At 37.5% G+C, this 17,483-nt stretch overlaps 1 protein-coding gene across 1 annotated transcript in view; it reads left to right on the forward strand.

The window, feature by feature from the left end:
• MBOAT2 (membrane bound glycerophospholipid O-acyltransferase 2) overlaps positions 1-17,483 on the forward strand; it is an 86,178-nt gene that overhangs the window by 50,829 nt on the left and 17,866 nt on the right. Inside the window, exons 4-6 of the mRNA XM_084202264.1 lie at positions 5,841-5,936; positions 9,823-9,878; positions 16,948-17,002. Coding sequence (XP_084058390.1) covers positions 5,841-5,936; positions 9,823-9,878; positions 16,948-17,002 — 207 coding nt within the window. The remainder of the gene's footprint in view (positions 1-5,840; positions 5,937-9,822; positions 9,879-16,947; positions 17,003-17,483) is intronic.

Below are 17,483 nucleotides of genomic sequence, written 5' to 3' on the forward strand. Positions count from 1 at the left end.
GGCTCGTAGACAGCCTGGTTTTGTCTTTTTGTTTGCTGTTTATTTAAATGCATTTTGGATCTCCACTTGAAGTAATCAGGAGGGACAGATTAGTTTGTGAATCAGAAGCTTCTGAGTGGGCAAAAGCATTATTATTGCTTGTATTTTAGAGCCAGGCACACTCTGAGGCTGTTATTGTTTACATCATAAAACTGCTCTGTTTCCTAAGAAATACCAATTATGTATGTCAATAACACATACATAAAAAAATTATAAATAGACAACTCTTTTTGGTGTAAAACAAGCAAATTGAGCAGAGTGGCTTACCTTGAGGCTCTCAGATAGTCAAAACGAAGCTAATTCTAATCAGTATTTCTGTTGGCTTGTGCTGGATGATTGCAGAATTAGATGCTTAGCTTTGATGCTTTGGACTTTTTTTTGATGTACATTTTTTCCCTTTGAAGTTTTTTAAGCAAATATTGTATGTTCTAACTGCACAGAGTTGAATTTCTCTGTGTGAACAATGCAAACTGATTATGATCATTAGAATTAAAAAATTAATATAGCTGGATTTTAATAAGAATTCAGTTCTGACTCTAGAGGCAAGAATTTAACTTTTTTTTTAGGTGTTTTAAAAAATATATTTGTCATAATCTGTAGAAAAATAAGCAAGCAAACCCATGCAACAGCTTTCAGCAGAGCTTCTGGGAAAACTCAGAGGCTATTCTGTCACCTTTTCTAAAAATCAATGCAGTATAATGTTATGTGGTGTCTAGGTTTGCCTTTTGAAATGGAATAATTACACATTTAAAGAAAAGAAAAGTACTTTTTCCTGACATGGTGGAAGAAGTGGATCTTGACTGGACATGAAGCTTTTATTTCAAGGCTAAATCTGTAGTATGTGCCAACTAGCTGGTTAAAAAGCATCCTGTGTTGATTCATTTATTTAACTTTCTTCCAGCGAAATAGCATATTGTGCTGTTGTCCTTCTACTGCATGAGAAGAGCCTAAAATAACAGAAGCTGTTATGACATCTCTCAAAGCCTGCCTTTGTCAAGGTCACAGTTCTATTTTTGCTGCACTTTGTGCAAACAGAGATAGGTACAGTAGGAATGTACATTTTATAACTAAGATGCTGAGTCCCCCAAAAGTGTAAAATGAAAATGCAACTCCCACACTTTGTTATACAAAAACATAACATACATTGGCTGATTGTTAGCCTGGATCTGTGTGCTGCTCAGCTTGCTCATCAGCAGAGACAAAGCTCTATAATTAACTTCTGGATGTTCTTTCTTGAGTAGCAAGCCAAAATTTCTGAGGAACACAGGTAAAAGATGGGGATTCTGCCTTTAAACCACATATGTAATCTTTATATTCTTAAATGTGTGGAAGCTTTATATAAGTGGGTTCTGCTGGCTCATTCAGTTATACCAAATTTGTGTATGGTTATGCTGAGGATGTTGAGATTAACAGCTCTTTCTCAAGTGTATTGGAGCAACAGAGGGTGGCAAAGATGAGGGTATGCTTTGGAGCCAGAAGTTGATAGAGGTGTAGTATGCTGAGTGTTATTAAACATGTGGATAATGTGTTTGAATCTGCATCTACTGGGAAGCAACTTCTGTGCTTGTTCTGCTCATCTGCATTCCCGGGCATCTGTGTTTGAGCTCCTGCTGTGGGGAGGACACAGTTCTGGATCCTGGGCTAGATGGAGACTTTGTCTGAGCCTTTATGTCCTCCTGTTACACAGGGTGTGCTGGGCAGGATGGCTGCTCTATGTCCTGCTTTAGACTGGGACAATGTTATTTTCTTCCTAGTAGCTGGTGCATTGCTGTGCTTGGGATTTGGCATGAGAACAGTGTTGATAACGCACTGACATTTTGGTTGTGGCTAGGTAATGCTTACTATAAGTCAGATGCATGTCAGTTTCCCACGCTCTGCCAGTGAGGAGGGGCACAAGAAGCTGTGAGGAAGCATGGCCAGGACAGCTGACCTGAGCTGGCCCAAGGGATATTCCATACCACAGAGTGACATGGTCAGTGTATAAACAGGGGGGAGTTACCTGGAAGGAGACTCATCTGCTCCTCAGTAAGCACGTGATGAGCAATTGTACTGTGCATCTCTTTTCTCTTGGGTTCTATTACTTGTTCTTCTTCTCCTTGTAATTTCAATTATTATTATTAGTATTAGCACATTTATTGTTATGATATCTAGTTGCACTTTATACATTGTGCTTATCTCAACTCATGAGGTTCACCTTTTCTTCCTACTGCTCCCTTTCCTGGTGGGTGGTGGATGTATGATGGAAGCAGTGAGGGAGTGGCTGCCAGCTGGAGTTAAACCATGGTGCTGTGTCATGTGGAGTGAAAATGTAAGGTGACACTGGCTAAAAGTGTTTTGCCTGTAGAAAAAAAAAAATCAACTATTCAAACAAAATCCAACCACTTTACACTGAAGTGAGCAGTGGTGCTGTGAATGTTGTGTTGGCTGTGCTAAACTTGTGAGGACAATAAATAAGAGGAGTACAGGGAGGAGATTGAAGTTTTCTGCATTAGCAGAAATGGTGTTTCAGGAGTCCTTCTATGTAATGTTAGCAATAGAAAGTGTAATAGGAAATGTGTATCAAGTTCCATCAGGATGTTTGGAGACTAGAAGAAATTTCATGTAATGAGAAGGAACCAAACCCTGTATATCTGTTTGTGTGTGTACATATATATGTGTGTGTGTATGTATGTATGTGTGTATATATATATACACACACACACACATGTAGATAGAATTATGTATTTTGGTTTTATATGTACACATGCAGGTAAAAATTCCTGATATGTATGTTGCTTAATGTTAGTTGTCAAAACAGGACTAGACAAAAATAGTGAATAGGACAATGTATTTTATTTGCTAATAAGAGATTAATTTACCTTTTTCTAAAAAAATAGAAATAAATGAATGTTCTCTTTATGAACACCTTCTGTAAAGTACATGGAGAGGCTGCTTACTTAGAATTTTCTATATATTGTAATATTTATGTGTATAGTTTTAGGTGCTTCATTTATAATGTACTTCTAAAAAACATTGAGTAGTTTACTTGATACATTTCTTTCTAAAGGAAAGATAAAATTTTATGGGTAAAACATATTGCATACTGTTTTTAGTGTTCTGAGATGTTAAAATTTGTAAGGAATTGAAATATTATATGAATACCTGTACGAGAAAAGCCCTTCTATATAATAGGCAATCCAGTATTGTTTGCTTAATTTCCTTCTTTTTTTTAAAGTTTTAACCAGGAGTTAAACATATCGCCGTGTTCGTTCTTATATGTGCTACAATGTCTTCCAGATATCTCTGAATTTGGTGCATCTGTTGATAGATAAAGTAAGGTTGTATTGACAAAGATCCTGGGAATTAGACATATTTTAAATGAATGTTTTTATGTCTTTCAGTTACATAATACAGTGTTCATTACAGGTCAGTTTGTCTAAAAGTTACTTGTAATAATAACTGTGTTGTGACTTGCTTGTAGCTGCTCACGTTCAGAGTGAGATACTTTCATCTTTATGCTCACAAGAACATTATACAGTGAGGAGTATAGAGTAACATTGACTTTTAAGACCAATTGCTTTTCTACTGGTGGAGAAAATTGGGTAAAACTGTTGCATTTGTGTGAAGCTTGTAATAAGGTTTACAGTTGCGTAAAACTTGATGTGGTTGAGCTCTGCAAAACTTCACTCAATTTTCTGATCTAAGGGTTGGTGAATGAATCATTGAAGAGAGTAAGAAACACATAGTAAGAGTATTCTAGAAAGTTCTCAAAACATTTTCATATCTTACCTGATTTTCTTTAACTAAAGGTGGATTTACATGAGAGTTAGGATGATCAGCAAGTTGCACTGCAAACCTGCAGAAGAAATAGAAGGAATGATGCAAGCTCTCATAAACCTTTTCAGTTTCTTTAGGGGAGAACATATTGCTGCACTTTGCCTGGTGACATGGCATTTCTCTTGAACAGGGGAAGTGATGTGGCATGACTAATGTGTAGAGATGCAGTTGGAAGTTGAAAAGCATTGCATGGGTTGCAAATTCCTGTTTTACTCATCAATTAAAAATTTTCAATCTTCCAGTCTGTGTGTAACTTGGAACTGTGGCTGACATAGCTGGAAGATAGTTAAGACTTATAGTTATGTTTGGGGAGTGCAACAGCAGCAAATTTCACTGCTCCGTCAGAAGACAGCTTTTGTTTTAGACTGAAATTTGGAACCAAATCAAGAAGTTTAAGGTGTTTTGCTTTTCTTTCTTCCATTTTTTGTACTTTAACTTCAGTGTGGGTATTAACTGAATGTTGTGAGAAACCCCTGCCATGTTGGTCATGATGACTATTGTTTATTTCATAGAATTGTGGATTAGTTTGAATTGAATTTTAAAGGACATCTAGTCCACCCTGCAAGGAACATCTTCAACTAGATCAGGTTGTTCAGAGCCCTATTCAACCTGACCTTGAATGTTCCAAGGATGGGGCATCTGGCACCTCTCTGGGCAACCTGTGCCAGTGTATTCTTACTATAAGCACTTTTGTACCAGTTAGTCACCCAGCATAATACTGTTTCTGGATTATGCATGTTAATGAAAACAGAAAATAAACTATTGCTAAAACAGACCCTCTAATTTTTTTTCTTCACCAAAACACATGTAAGTTAATGATATATAACTTAATCTGTAATTTCAAAGTTGGATGCTTTAAAATATTAAATGGTTTATATATAGCACATTTTTCAGTTAAAGGTTAGACTGCAAGTGTCAGATTGAAGAATAATTTCTAAGACCTTGGATTTTCTTAACAAATTTTTGCGAAATATTTATCTGGAAAAGGAAGTCATGTACCAAAGTTGTCTTGCAGTGTCCCTCACTAGTTCACCTAAATCCAGTCCTAGCTGTGATTTTCAATTTGTTGGATGAATATTTTCATTCTAACTGGTTTTTGGATGCGTTATACAGTCTGTTGCAGCGATTGCACATCAGTCTTGTGCATGAAATGAAGACTGTAGAGTTCATACATTAAAGTCCTACAGGATTAGTTAAGTTCCTGCTGGCATTCACTATCCATTTGGACTTCAAAGAATATCTGGCAGATTTTGTGAGGTGTATTGGCAGATCAGTTCTCACTAATGCATTGTTGGGAAAACAATATGTAAAACTAATTTTAATGCTTTCAGAGTTCATCTGGTTATAATGTTGTAACACTTTTATAGTTCATATATGTGTTTTTTCTTACTTTTGCTCAGGATCAGCATAATAGAAGACAGAAGGTGTCCTGTTCCTTTTTCACTCAGCTATATTTTAATATGGGTATTTGAAAATGACTTGCCTTTTCCAGTTCCTTTGAAAACAGCAGCAATACAATTGGTGGTATTGTTGTGTTTGAATCTATAGCAGTACATGCAATGGAAATTATTTGATGTATTGTTTTCCAGACATCTATGCTCATAGAGACAACAATAAGATCTGAACTACAAAACAAAAGAACCCAAAACCTTAAGAGATTAACTTTCTCTTCATAGGACTTGCAGTTTTTACAGTGGTGCTTACAATTGTAAATTCTAGGCTTTATTTGTGTGAATAAGTATTTTGGCTACTGACAATAGAATTTATATGGTTGAACTGCACACTTTCAAATAAAAAAGTATGTGCTTGCGTGGAATAAACATTGCAAAAAAAACCTCAGGCAGAATGAAAGTGTAATTACAGATTCCTATTATGTAATATTTTGTAGAAATAATTGGAGATTAGATGCTATTGAAATGGTACTTTATTCTGTGGAGAAATGTTTGCGATTTTTAACTGATTTTTTTTTTCCATCTTCTTTCCAGGTATTGTTTTGTTTTCGCTTTAGGATACCTCACTGTGTGCCAAATTACGAGGGTCTATATCTTTGATTATGGACAGTATTCTGCTGATTTTTCTGGGTAAGGAGGAAAATAATCTTCCTATCTTTTCCTCCTAAGTGATACTATATCTGTTCTTGTTGGGGATTTTTTATTTGTTCCTCTCCCCTCCTCCCCCCCCAATTAATTGTGTCAACTTTTAAAACCCTGGGAGAAAGCTAAGCATGTATGTGCTATTGGCACACATGCAAATATGTAAGTAACTGTGCTTTAATCATACAAACTGAGAATTTTTGTGAACAACTGCTCTTCTTAGAACCACCAATGTGTTATTTATTGCCTCTTGTTCCTGTCTGAATGGCATAAAGGATTTGGTGGCTATGGGAGCTTTTTCATTTTTCCATTAAAGTGTCTGCTTCCATCCTTGACAGCATGATGAACCTTGAATTGTGTCTGGTGTACTTAGTTGCCTGGCACAGTCTGATACCACTTTTTGAGGAAAATCTGAACGTTTTTTGGAATTTAGCTTTTAGCTTCTTTCTTTTTTTCATTTTATGTTAGATGTTCCAGGAGGAGAAAGCTAAGGAGACAGGCACCTGGATGTTGAGGTAGTCACAGAGACGTTGGAAACAGAAAGTTTTGTCTGTTTGCTCTCATATTATATCATGAACTTATACCTATATTTGACTTGAAGGAGCAAAACTTGAAGGAGCAAAACAGAACTAAATGGGCAAAATAAAAATAAACCATATTGGTAATTTGTCTTTCTCTGCAGACACAGAGAAATACAGCATTTCTTAAAAACAGGTTTGTGCTGTGATAGCGTTTTTGTTGATTTAAAGGAGGGTATATATTCTGGAGGGGAAAAAGAAAAAGAGATGGGGAAGTATTTGCTAGTCTGCTTAAAATAATGCATTATATACTTTCCAGGGATACTGTGAATGGCAGTGGTCTTTGTAGTTTAGCATAACCTGTGGTAGAATTGTACTTGTTAGCCTTGTTACTTTTCAGTCTTTATTGGTAACAGGCATGTAGTCCAGAAAATTAACTTGTATGCTGAAGCCAAAAGCTCTTATGGTTGAGTTCATCTTTTCTGTCATCTTTATCTTCTTACCTTCTAAAACATCTTTCTACATTTATTTTACATCCAAGTGTCTGCCTTCAAGCCAGATATCCAAGATCCACTTGTAGTCAGCAGAGATGTGATCGATGTGGGCAGTAGAGGCTGGAGGGCATTTCAGCTGACCCGGCACTAAGTGTCTACCTGAGCATGAACTGGGTCACTTGTTAGATGCCCCTGACTCTGGACTACATCTCCCCTGGCTATAATGAGAGCTTGCAGCACAGTCATTTGCATAAAGACACTAGATTTACTGATGTTGAACTTAATTTCACCATTACTAGTGAAGCTGTAATCCAGATGCTGTCCCTTCCAGTTCACTGTAGGGCCAAAGTGTACAAGCCTGGCAGTGACCAAAGTTCTGAGCTGGCTGTGGAAACAGTGTAATTGCACTTTGTTGTTCTTATTCTCAAAACAATTAGTAGAGCTTGAGCACACCATTGCTCAGATGGGACTGTACTGCTTTCAGATGGTTTGGGGGTAGCTCAGAGATTTCTGTTAGGTCTAAACACGTCCAGAGATTCCAACATCCCATCCCTGGAGGAGTTCAAGGCCAGGTTGGATGGAGCAGCCTGATCTCATTGGAGGTGTCTGCTCAGGGTAGGGATGATGGAGGTAGATGATTTTCAAGGTCCCTTCCAACCCAAAGCATTCCATGATTTATGAGCTCTGTGCTCTGGACAGAACTGTTCTGAAGCCTAGATCCAAGTGTCTGATGGCAGATTTAAACCACCCTTTCATGAACCAGTTGGGGAGCTTGATGTATGCATTTCTCTGGCATACACTGCATGTGCTCCCTTGACATGAGACACATTACTTCCAAAACAGGCAGAGAAAAAAAACTTTCTCTGGTTCTGGGAGAAGAGAGTAAGCTCAAAAAACCCCTAAAGTTACCTAACTAGCTGCTGAGCTCCAGTATGAGCAAGTTCTTCTAAAGATGCTGGCATGGATTTGTATAGTCGTTAGCCCCAAAAGAGCTTTAATGTGTGTTTACCTAGATATTTCTCCTGGTATGCAGTGCTTGTCTGAGGTGCCCAAGCTGAGAAAATCTGCTCAAAATTTGAAGGAAGGTCTCAGTGCACTGACAGTGGAGAAAGCTGGGGACACCTCATGCTGGAGATGCAATTGCTTGTGCAGAGCTGTGTGGTCCTGGCTGCAGTACTAACAGATCCCAGCTGCCTCCTTTGCCTTTCTGCCAGCACCTAAAAGGGATTGTTAAAATCCTGCTTCACAGCCTCACTGTGCCAGGAAGGACTCTTCCTCTTTTAGTCTCTAGATTTTTGCTCCTCAGCCAAATATTTGATGGTACTGGAATAGCCACTTCAGGAGAAAAAAAAAATAGAATACCAGGGTCTGCTATGATAACAATGACAGATTTATCAGCTGGAATTAATGTAAGGGCTGACTGAGCTCCTCCTGGACTCCATCCTTCCACCAGGCAGGACTCATGCTGTCACATGTCTGCTTGCAGAAGGAAAACCCATTATGTTTAGAGTCAGTTGGGGATTTCTGCCAGCATCAGGCAGGCCTACAGCTTAAATGCTAGAAAAAGGTATGAGGCATTTATCAGACTATCTGTTTAGTCTTTTTCCTTTATGACCCTTGTGTGTCACTTTAGTCTTGGTATCAGGATTTTGGGGCACTGGTAGTACTGTAGAATTTTTTTTCCCCCTTAGTGCATGTTGAGGACTGGAAATAATTGTGTGCTTTGAAACCATTTTAACCATTACCTAAAAAGAAAATCAATTTGATGGACTGAACCATATGGCAAAATACTGCCTTGTTAATGAAGGAGGACTTGATGGCTTTTGGATTTGTGTTTCTGTGCCAACTTAATGTTACAAAGATGCCAAGTGCACTCAAGATGTGAACAAAACTAAGTGCCCATTGTACAGCATTATTTTTTTATTGTGAGGGTTTTTGTTTGCTGGTGCTTTTTTTTTTTGTTTGGTGGTTGTTGTTGGTTTTGTTGTTTGGGTTGTTTGTTTTGGTTTTTTTCCAGCTCAGATACTTCTAGGTAAATTCAACCCCTGATGTGTTTTTTTGAGATCTGATTTAAAAATTAAATTTCTAATTTGTTGTAGTTTACTTTATGCATTCCCAATTGCTTCCCTACCCCAGGGAGGGGGTTCATAATGTTGAGGTTCTCGTCAGGCAAAAGCTCTTAGACACTGTGAAAATGGTAGAAATTCTTAGTATAAAACTGACTTGGATAGCCATGGCAGAATATTTCTTGGACAGTTTAAGATTCACTCAAGTGTACCAAATTTAGAACAAAGTGAACTCTGTTTGAGCCAGCATAATTATGCTGGGTTTTTGTTTTGCCAGGTATGTTTACTTGGAGCAAATAATAATTCTCAATGGAGAAATCAAAGATAGGATCAGGTGTTAGCAGAAACCATGGAAGTGGTCTGCATAGCTAAATAACTTATTTTAATATTCAACTTTGTTATAATTTTCTTGTCCTTTGCTTACTGCTGCTGTATCTTGCAATGAACATAATTGCTCTCTCCTTTCTTCTTTTTTGCTCATCTTTCTGTTAAAAAAATAAACTATGTTAGTAAAAAATACACGTGAAACACTTCAGCTGTATTTGTAGAACCTAATGCAGCAATAAAAGACAAGTGTTATCAAATACTGCATTTAAGGCTTAAATTCTTTCCATTGCATTGAAAGCTCTGCAGTGGTTTGAATGAAAAAATTAAACACTCTGTTCTTGCATTGAAGATGTTCCAGCTTAGAGTAGTTAGCCTAGACTCCTATTATAAACTTCCCCTGGTATTTATAAGTGAAAGACAATCCTGAATTTGTATCTAAATTGTTCTTTCTTCCCTTTTTTTGTGACAGTCCAATGATGATAATTACACAGAAGATCACTAGTTTGGCATTTGAGATTCATGATGGTAAGATTTCTTTACTGTGTTTAATTTTCCATACAAAATAAATTTTATGCAAGTTCATAATGAGTCAGTGAATTACTTTGGACCAGTTTTGTGTTTCAAGGGAAAATAAATTTCTGTGTCTCAGTTGTTTCATTGATGCTTATTAATGAAACTACTGAGAAATGTGGCTCGGACTCTACAGAAGCTCTGAAAATGCTGACACTGTGCAGAAGATGTGACTTATCAGAAGACCAGTGACACTTCTGGAGTCAGTGTCTAAAGAGCAATGATATTCTTTTGGGCTGGGATATTGACTGTGAGAGTTAATTAAAGAACTTCCAGATTCAGAGACCTCTGTTGCTGACAGATGGATAGAAAAAGCACATGTAATTTCAGCTGTTTAGCACCTTTTGTTTTAGAAGGCTAAATCTTGAGCACCTCCCTAGTTTGTGCCATATATGCTGATTTTTATAAAACCTTTGTGTGTTTCATTTTGTTTAGTATCATAATTCCACTCACAGCTAACAGATTGCTGTGAACAGGGAGATTATCTAATTATGTTTATGTCTTTTCTCCCGTCAGATGTATCCATCAGATAAGTGGGCCCTAGTTGTGACAATGAATCCTAATGTTGGCTTTCATGGGTAGGATAGCTAGGTTTTTAGTTACCTCAAAATTCAAAGGAGTTATTTTCATTTTAAGGTTTGAAAATGTCATCTCATAAATCTGTCCAGGTAGCTTGAATCCCTTGGAGCTACTGATATCAGTTGAAGATTTGGGAGTAGCTCCAGACCCCTGGATCAAGACCCCTGCTTTTCTGATATTGCTTATTAACTTGTGCATGAAGTTTAATGTGTTTCTGTCTCATATGCATCCTAGCTTTAGTGCTCTTGGTGTTTAATGTTTTTTTCCATTGTTAAGTGGCACTGTCTAGAGAAGCCTGTGGGCAAAAACTTCCAGGAACATGAGAAGTTGGGAAAAGACCTTTTTAAAGTATTTTTGTTTGAATGAAAATAAATAATGCTGGGATTATCTAGTTGGTCAAACACAGTGATGTTTACTTCCAGAGAAAATATATTCAGAAGTAGTAATTTTGCAATCTGTAATCAACTGAAGTACAGAGTAAACAGGTTAGTGGAAACAGGTTATTATAAGGAAGTAATAGTTCTAGTATCAAGCATGAATGCTTCCTCTTACTATTATTTTGCTAGGGAAAAGAACTATTTTGAATTTGCTGACATCAAGCTCAAATAGTGGAGTGGTGGTATGAAACAAGCATGTGAGTGTTCCTGGCAATCTTGAGACAAATGTTTCATTTAGCCAGCTCTGGTATTATCTGAATACAAATTCAGATAATTTGTATTTTCTTCTGGATTTCTTTATACACTGAATTTTTAGTGTAAGTCTTGGCATTTTGTTTCTCATTGACGTCTAACTTCTTTGTCAGCCCTTGAGTAGTAACTAACAGTATATTGGAAAAATTTCTGTGGTTGTGTCTGCGGTTTAGCAGATTCCTTGCGTTGGATGGTCACATTTGCAGTTGTGAACATGACTTTCAAAAGTTGATGTGACCAATGTGAGTTCAGAAGCAGCTGATAGTCTGGTGTCATGAGATGATAAGAAAAGATGTGCAGGGCAGACTAAGATTGTGTTAAAGCAAAATTTTTTAATCTTAGACAAGCTAAAAGGGATCCTTCATGAAAAATTAATGAAAACAAGCCCTGCTGTCAGTGGACTTTTGTTCACTCTACAAAGATACATGCTTCCACTAGAAATTACTTAGAGATATAGGGACAGGAGAGGAGATAATGTTGCAAATAATTCTAAGTGATTAATGGCACTCTGAGCTTCTAGTCACATCAGCTTGGCTATATTAAACACCCATTACTTTATTTTCTTCCCTCATTTTTTACCAGTATGTCCAAGTTGTGTAGTGAAAATAAACAGCTGGAAAAAAAATGTTGCTGTGTTGGAAGTTCTTGGCAAACTTCAAGATTCCAGTGGTAGCTAGGTTGGTTTTTGGTAAAGGCCAGTCTTCTGGACTTGATCTTTCCATGGCAGCCAGTTTGTTGTCTTCAGCTGGTTTCATTTGAAGGTCCCGGACTGAAGTGAATGTAGCCACAAACACCACTCACTCTTGCTGCATATTCAAGTGTCTGTCTAGCTAAGTGGATATGCTTGATTCCAAGCTGAAAGCTAGTATGGAATCCCATACACAAATAACAGCTACCCCTATAACTGTTAGACCCTTGTGCTCTTACCACGAGGGATTTTTTTAAGCAGGGAAGTTAAATGCAAGTTGCATGCAATTTGGATTTGATGATCCTTGGGGTCCCTTCCAATTCAGCCTATTCTGTGATACTGTACTTTAAGCTCACTGTATAATACAGACATTCCAGAAGTTTGCATGGATCACAAACTTACACCTGAAGGGATTTGGAGTATGCCTTTCATGTATTCTGAGCTACATTTTGAACTTCAGTCTTTGGTAGTCTTACCTTGCAGTTCCTTGTTACTCAAATGAGCAATGCCAAAAACAAGTAGTCAGTGTGTTAACATTTGCTTTGTATTTTTTTTGCTGATTACCCCAGGCATCTCACATGTATATTCCAAAGAGAGAAATGTTTTTACGTATTTGGAAACTGCTGATGTCCATATTAATTCGTTATGTGAAGATTTAGACTTATTTAGGCAACACTTCAGGTGAATATTCTGAATATTCACTTCAGGTGAATAACAGAGTTAAGGGAGAAAAAGGAATTTTATTTTTATTAGAACAAAAAATTTGCAGCTGTTTAACAAAAAACATTGCTTTCTAATATTTCTGTTAATTATATCAGTGAAACTGCCATGGTGTTTTGCTATTTTGGGGTATTTATTTCATAACTTGTTGCTTTCTTATTATGGTTAGGATTTCCTTTTAATGCTCTGTCTCCATCTGCCTCTTGATTTTTATTTATTTTTTAATGGGCTCTCTGGTATGATAGTGACAGCATGGTGATTATTGTTTCAGTATCAGTTATCAAATTATTTTTTTATCATACATGTCCTTAGTGGTTAAAGGAATGATATTGTATTTTTCGCCTTATAAGTTTTCAAGTGTAGTTTTCTGCCTGTGTTTTGCGTGTATAGCTCTCTGGATATGAAGACCTGTAAATTTTCTTGCTTTTTTTGTAGTTTTTTTTTCAATTTTACTCAGTGGGCATGCTACCTATTTGCTTTTGTTGCTACCAGTGTGGTAATAACAACTAAAACTGTTATTGGCTGTTTTTGGATCTTAAAATGTTTTAATAGCAACAAGCGTTTGGGCTCAGTTGGTGATTCATTTCAGAACTACAAAAATTTACTGTAATTGCAACAGAGCCTGTGATAGGATCTATGTTTATTATTAATACATAATCCTATGTCTAGGCATTTTTAGTTACTGATTAACCAGATTTCCCTACAAATATAAAAGTGGATAAGTTGAACCACAAAGATGGGGTGATAATATTTGTAAATACTGTTGTAGTGAGAGCTCAGAAGCAGTCATAATATCCCATAATAAAGTCTGTGTGGCAGGATAGTGGTGCCTAAGAGTGCTGGGCTTTTGAGAAGGAATGAGAAGACAGAACTTCCTCATTATGTAGACCACTTGGGAAAATTTTTTTTACTGATGATTTACATAATTCTTTTACTAAGGAAGGAACATAGGAGTATTTCCTCCTTTAGAGATGAGAAAATGGAGTTACAGTTGCTGAGTGACCAAATTGTTTCACCTCTCTAACAGATGTTCAATAAAACCCATTTTCTCTAATCTCTGCTGTGTGATTTGGTAGTAAGAAGGAGCTGCAGTTGCTGTAGTAGTCTTTTGCTTTAGGACAGAAGAAAGCAATTCTTAAAATCCCCAAAGGAATGCTACAAAACCTCATGAGTTCCCTAGCAGCAGTGTGCTGCTGAAGTGGGAGTTCTTAATCTCCAGTGTGTAGTAGGTAGGTGACAGCTATGGCTCATCAGGTCTCTGTTCCCATGGGCCTGGGAAGTAGTGAATGTGTATCTGTTAATTCATCTCATATTGAATAAGCAGCAAGGTAAGAGCACCTCTTCCATGTTTATTTTCTATTATTTAAAAAATCTTAATGGTAGCTTCCTGAAAGCTTTCAAGAGTATGACAGAGATCATCATGTTCTTGCATGCTGTGCTAAGATGATAAATGGGCCTTGAAGGTGCTGAGAAGGCATTTAAAAAAAAACCCAACAAAACAGGGAAAGCCACTAACCTGACCACAAAGAATGTGCTGGCTGGAGGGAAACCTTCGTGAGATAGGGAAATGAAAGATTGATTGAGGCTTACTTGGATGCAGTATGTTTTAGACAGCAAGTGCATTGCTCACAAAGTTATTTGGGCCTTAAATGACTTCATATGTATGTATGTAACAATTGCATACATAACATGACTAAAACCTGTTTTAAATAGCCCATTTCTTTCCTCCTACCTCTCCAAAACCACAGATGATATCCCAGTGATTAGATTCTTCTGTTTCAGATTTGAGGTTCTTTCCTTCTTTTTTTGTCACACATTTGTAATATGAATAATTTCATTTGACTAATTACCTTTATTTAATGACTGATCTGGCTTTATGCAAGTTCCTTTGGACACACTGGGTGATCACTTCCTCTTTCTGACTTCAGGGTAAAATATTTATATGGAATGTAATGGCAAGGGAGGCTTCTGCTCCAGTCAGTGTACATTGTGGGGGCTGTGAGAGGCTGAAGATTCTGTATGAGACACTTCACTATGTGCTGGGATCTACATCCATTTATAGGTGTCTTTGTGTTAAATTTGTTTGTATTAAATTCAGAGATTCACTGCCTGAGAACTGTAATATTATGGCCTTAAAGGTTACAGAATCTTTCAAAATGCTTCTTCCACATTTTTTATTCATACCGTTATCAGCATAAAAGTCCTTGCTACAGAAGCAAGGAGAAGATGTGAAAATGTAATGATGAGGAAGAGAAGGTGATGCTTTGTGAAGGCTGACCTAGAACAGAGACTAGACAGAGCTAAAGAATAAAGTAGGGATTTATTAGAAGGTCTCAATGGATCCACCTTGAGCAGCACAAGAGCCCAGCCAGGGCTACACTGCAGGTGAACCCAAAATGGTCACAAAAATGGTCAACGGGGCATGGGGTCTCACACTTTTATAAGTTCTGGTCCATTTGCATATTGGAGCTAATTGTCCAATTACAGCTTTAGCCCATCCTTCTTATTTTTCTCTCTTCAGTTCACCATTGTTTATGCTCTTGGGCCTGAGATCTGGATCAGCTGTCCTTAGTCCCCAGCTAGAGAAGGAATTGTTTTGTCTCCCTACTCTGGGAAGAGAGCTCAACATCCCGTAATATGAAGCCCAGACCCACACACTAAATCAGCACAGTATCTGAAAAATATAAAAGCTAAAACCTGAGGCATCAGAGGTGCTGCATGAAGTTAGGGGGTGACTCGTTCTTCAGTTTCTTGCCTTGAATGAGTATGAGTGAGGATAACTTTTGACTGTGAAGGATCAGGACCAAGGAAGGCATTTTCCCGGACTGTATTGAAAGAGAGGAGGCGACAAGTTGAGGTTCTTTCTTCAAGCTGGTAACTCCTTCTGTATTCTCAGCTTTGTTGAAGACTTCAAGTGTGGTTTTGAAGTCATAAGTGTGTGTAGATCATGGCCACACTGGAGTCACACACTAAGACAACAGAATTTTCCTCTTTGTAGATAACAAGTGTTTCCATGAGTCATAGAATTAAATTAGCTTTTACTTTGCCTCAGCTCCTCAATCTTTTTTGTCAGGCTGACTGATTTTGATATCTAAAAAAAAATTGGCTCCACTTGAAACTTACCATGGATCAAGTATAAGGGCTCCCCTCTGTGGATTTACTGGCATCAAGGAGTGGGGTTGAAAGCAACCTTTCTATGACAGGAGGACTATCTTCTATAGAAGCACCTATTTTCATAAAGCACATTATGATTTTGTGTTTATATTGCCCTGCTCTTTTGTCAGACTTGATTAGAAATTGGCTGCTGGGTTTAAGCACTGCTGTGGAGGAAGATAATTGAAGCGTGAGCCCATAAATTTGATTTCCTTTAGGAAGCTATGTGGATAAAGTTTCTAGTAGTTGCAGTGGCAAAGCAAAAATGCAAATATGAACAGCAGGAAATGGCTGCATGTGGGATGTCTGAGCCCCTAGAGAAGGCTGCAGGAGGAGCTGAAGTGGTCAGTCTGGCCAGCCCCGTGCTGGCTGGTATTAGCCAGGGCTGTCTGAAGGAGGCAGCTCTTAGTTTTTTTGTTCCCCTGAATTAGTGTATTTCATAATAAATGAAAATGTTGAAAGTTTTATTTTTTACTTTTCTCTGTGATGAAAGTAGAGGTTTTGAAGACTATTTTTCAGGGATAGGTTGCCAGCATTTCAGAAATAGCCACATATGGCAAGAAGTAAACTCAGTCTTGTTGCTGAACTTAGACTTGGACTGCCCCCTTCTGCTAGCAGGGATTAGAGCTTCTTGTTAGTGCTCAGGAAAAAGGCTGTGGCACCCTTTACTGCCATGCCTGCTTCACTGGAGCTTGGTCACAACCTTTACTTGCAGTGAAAAGCTGTTCTTGAGGTCTGCCTCAAGAGTTTCCAATTGCAGAAATCTCTGTTGGACTGTGTCCATTTTATGCATTGAAACTGCAGTGACTATGGCTGTGACAATGGCTGTGTTTTGGGGCTTGTCCTGTTTCCAGAATTGGAAATAAAGGGTTTTAAAACCTGCAGACTGAAGTCTCAACTGATATAGGAGAATTGTTTTTGTTAACACTTCTTTCAAGTTGTCAATGCTTTCCTGAAATCCACATGATTTCACGTTTAGGCACTGCTGGATATAACTGAAGATATGAGAGTTTGTGATTTTGTCAGCAAGAATTGTTTGATCCAACTCCAGCAAAAATGTTATGTGACATAATAGCGCTGAAATTGCTCGAGGCATTAAGAAATTACATTGCAGCATGAGACTTGTTCTGCTGAGTAAAATGTGGGGGGATTTAGCTTTTCTTTATTTTTTTCTTTTTCTTGTCCTCTTCCCTAGGAATGTTTCGGAAAAATGAAGACTTGACTCCATCACAGAGGTGTTTGGCTGTAAGGTAGGTTTTCAGACGTTCTGCTTTAGGGATGTTTTGTGTATTTTCTTAATGCTCTGTGAAGTTTCTACAGCTCAGGTTCACGACAAGAGTTTACAAGCTCATGTAAAACAGATCCATGTTTTTATTTTTAGATTAATTTGTACATTTGTTCTTCTGAAAAATATCACTAGAAGTAGATTTTATAGTTATTTAGAAAAATCATTATACGTTCTATGCAGTCTATGCAAATGAATTCCATATCAGCTAGAAAACTAGTAAACAGTACACAAATGAAGTAGCTGGTGAAGAAACATTTTTAAATTCTGTTTTTCATTATTTAACTTGCCTTTTCTCAGTTCTTTATTCAGGACTCTATGAAATAGCATGTTGCTTTGGCAAGAGAGTGTTGAGACATTTGCTTTAATTGAAATTATTGCCAGTTAACCCAAACCTTTGTTTATTGATTCAATTGCTGAGGGAAAAATAGAGAGCTTAACACAGT

This window comes from Fringilla coelebs (assembly GCF_963513975.1).
Source record: "Fringilla coelebs genome assembly, chromosome: 3".
Classification (NCBI taxonomy): domain Eukaryota; kingdom Metazoa; phylum Chordata; class Aves; order Passeriformes; family Fringillidae; genus Fringilla; species Fringilla coelebs.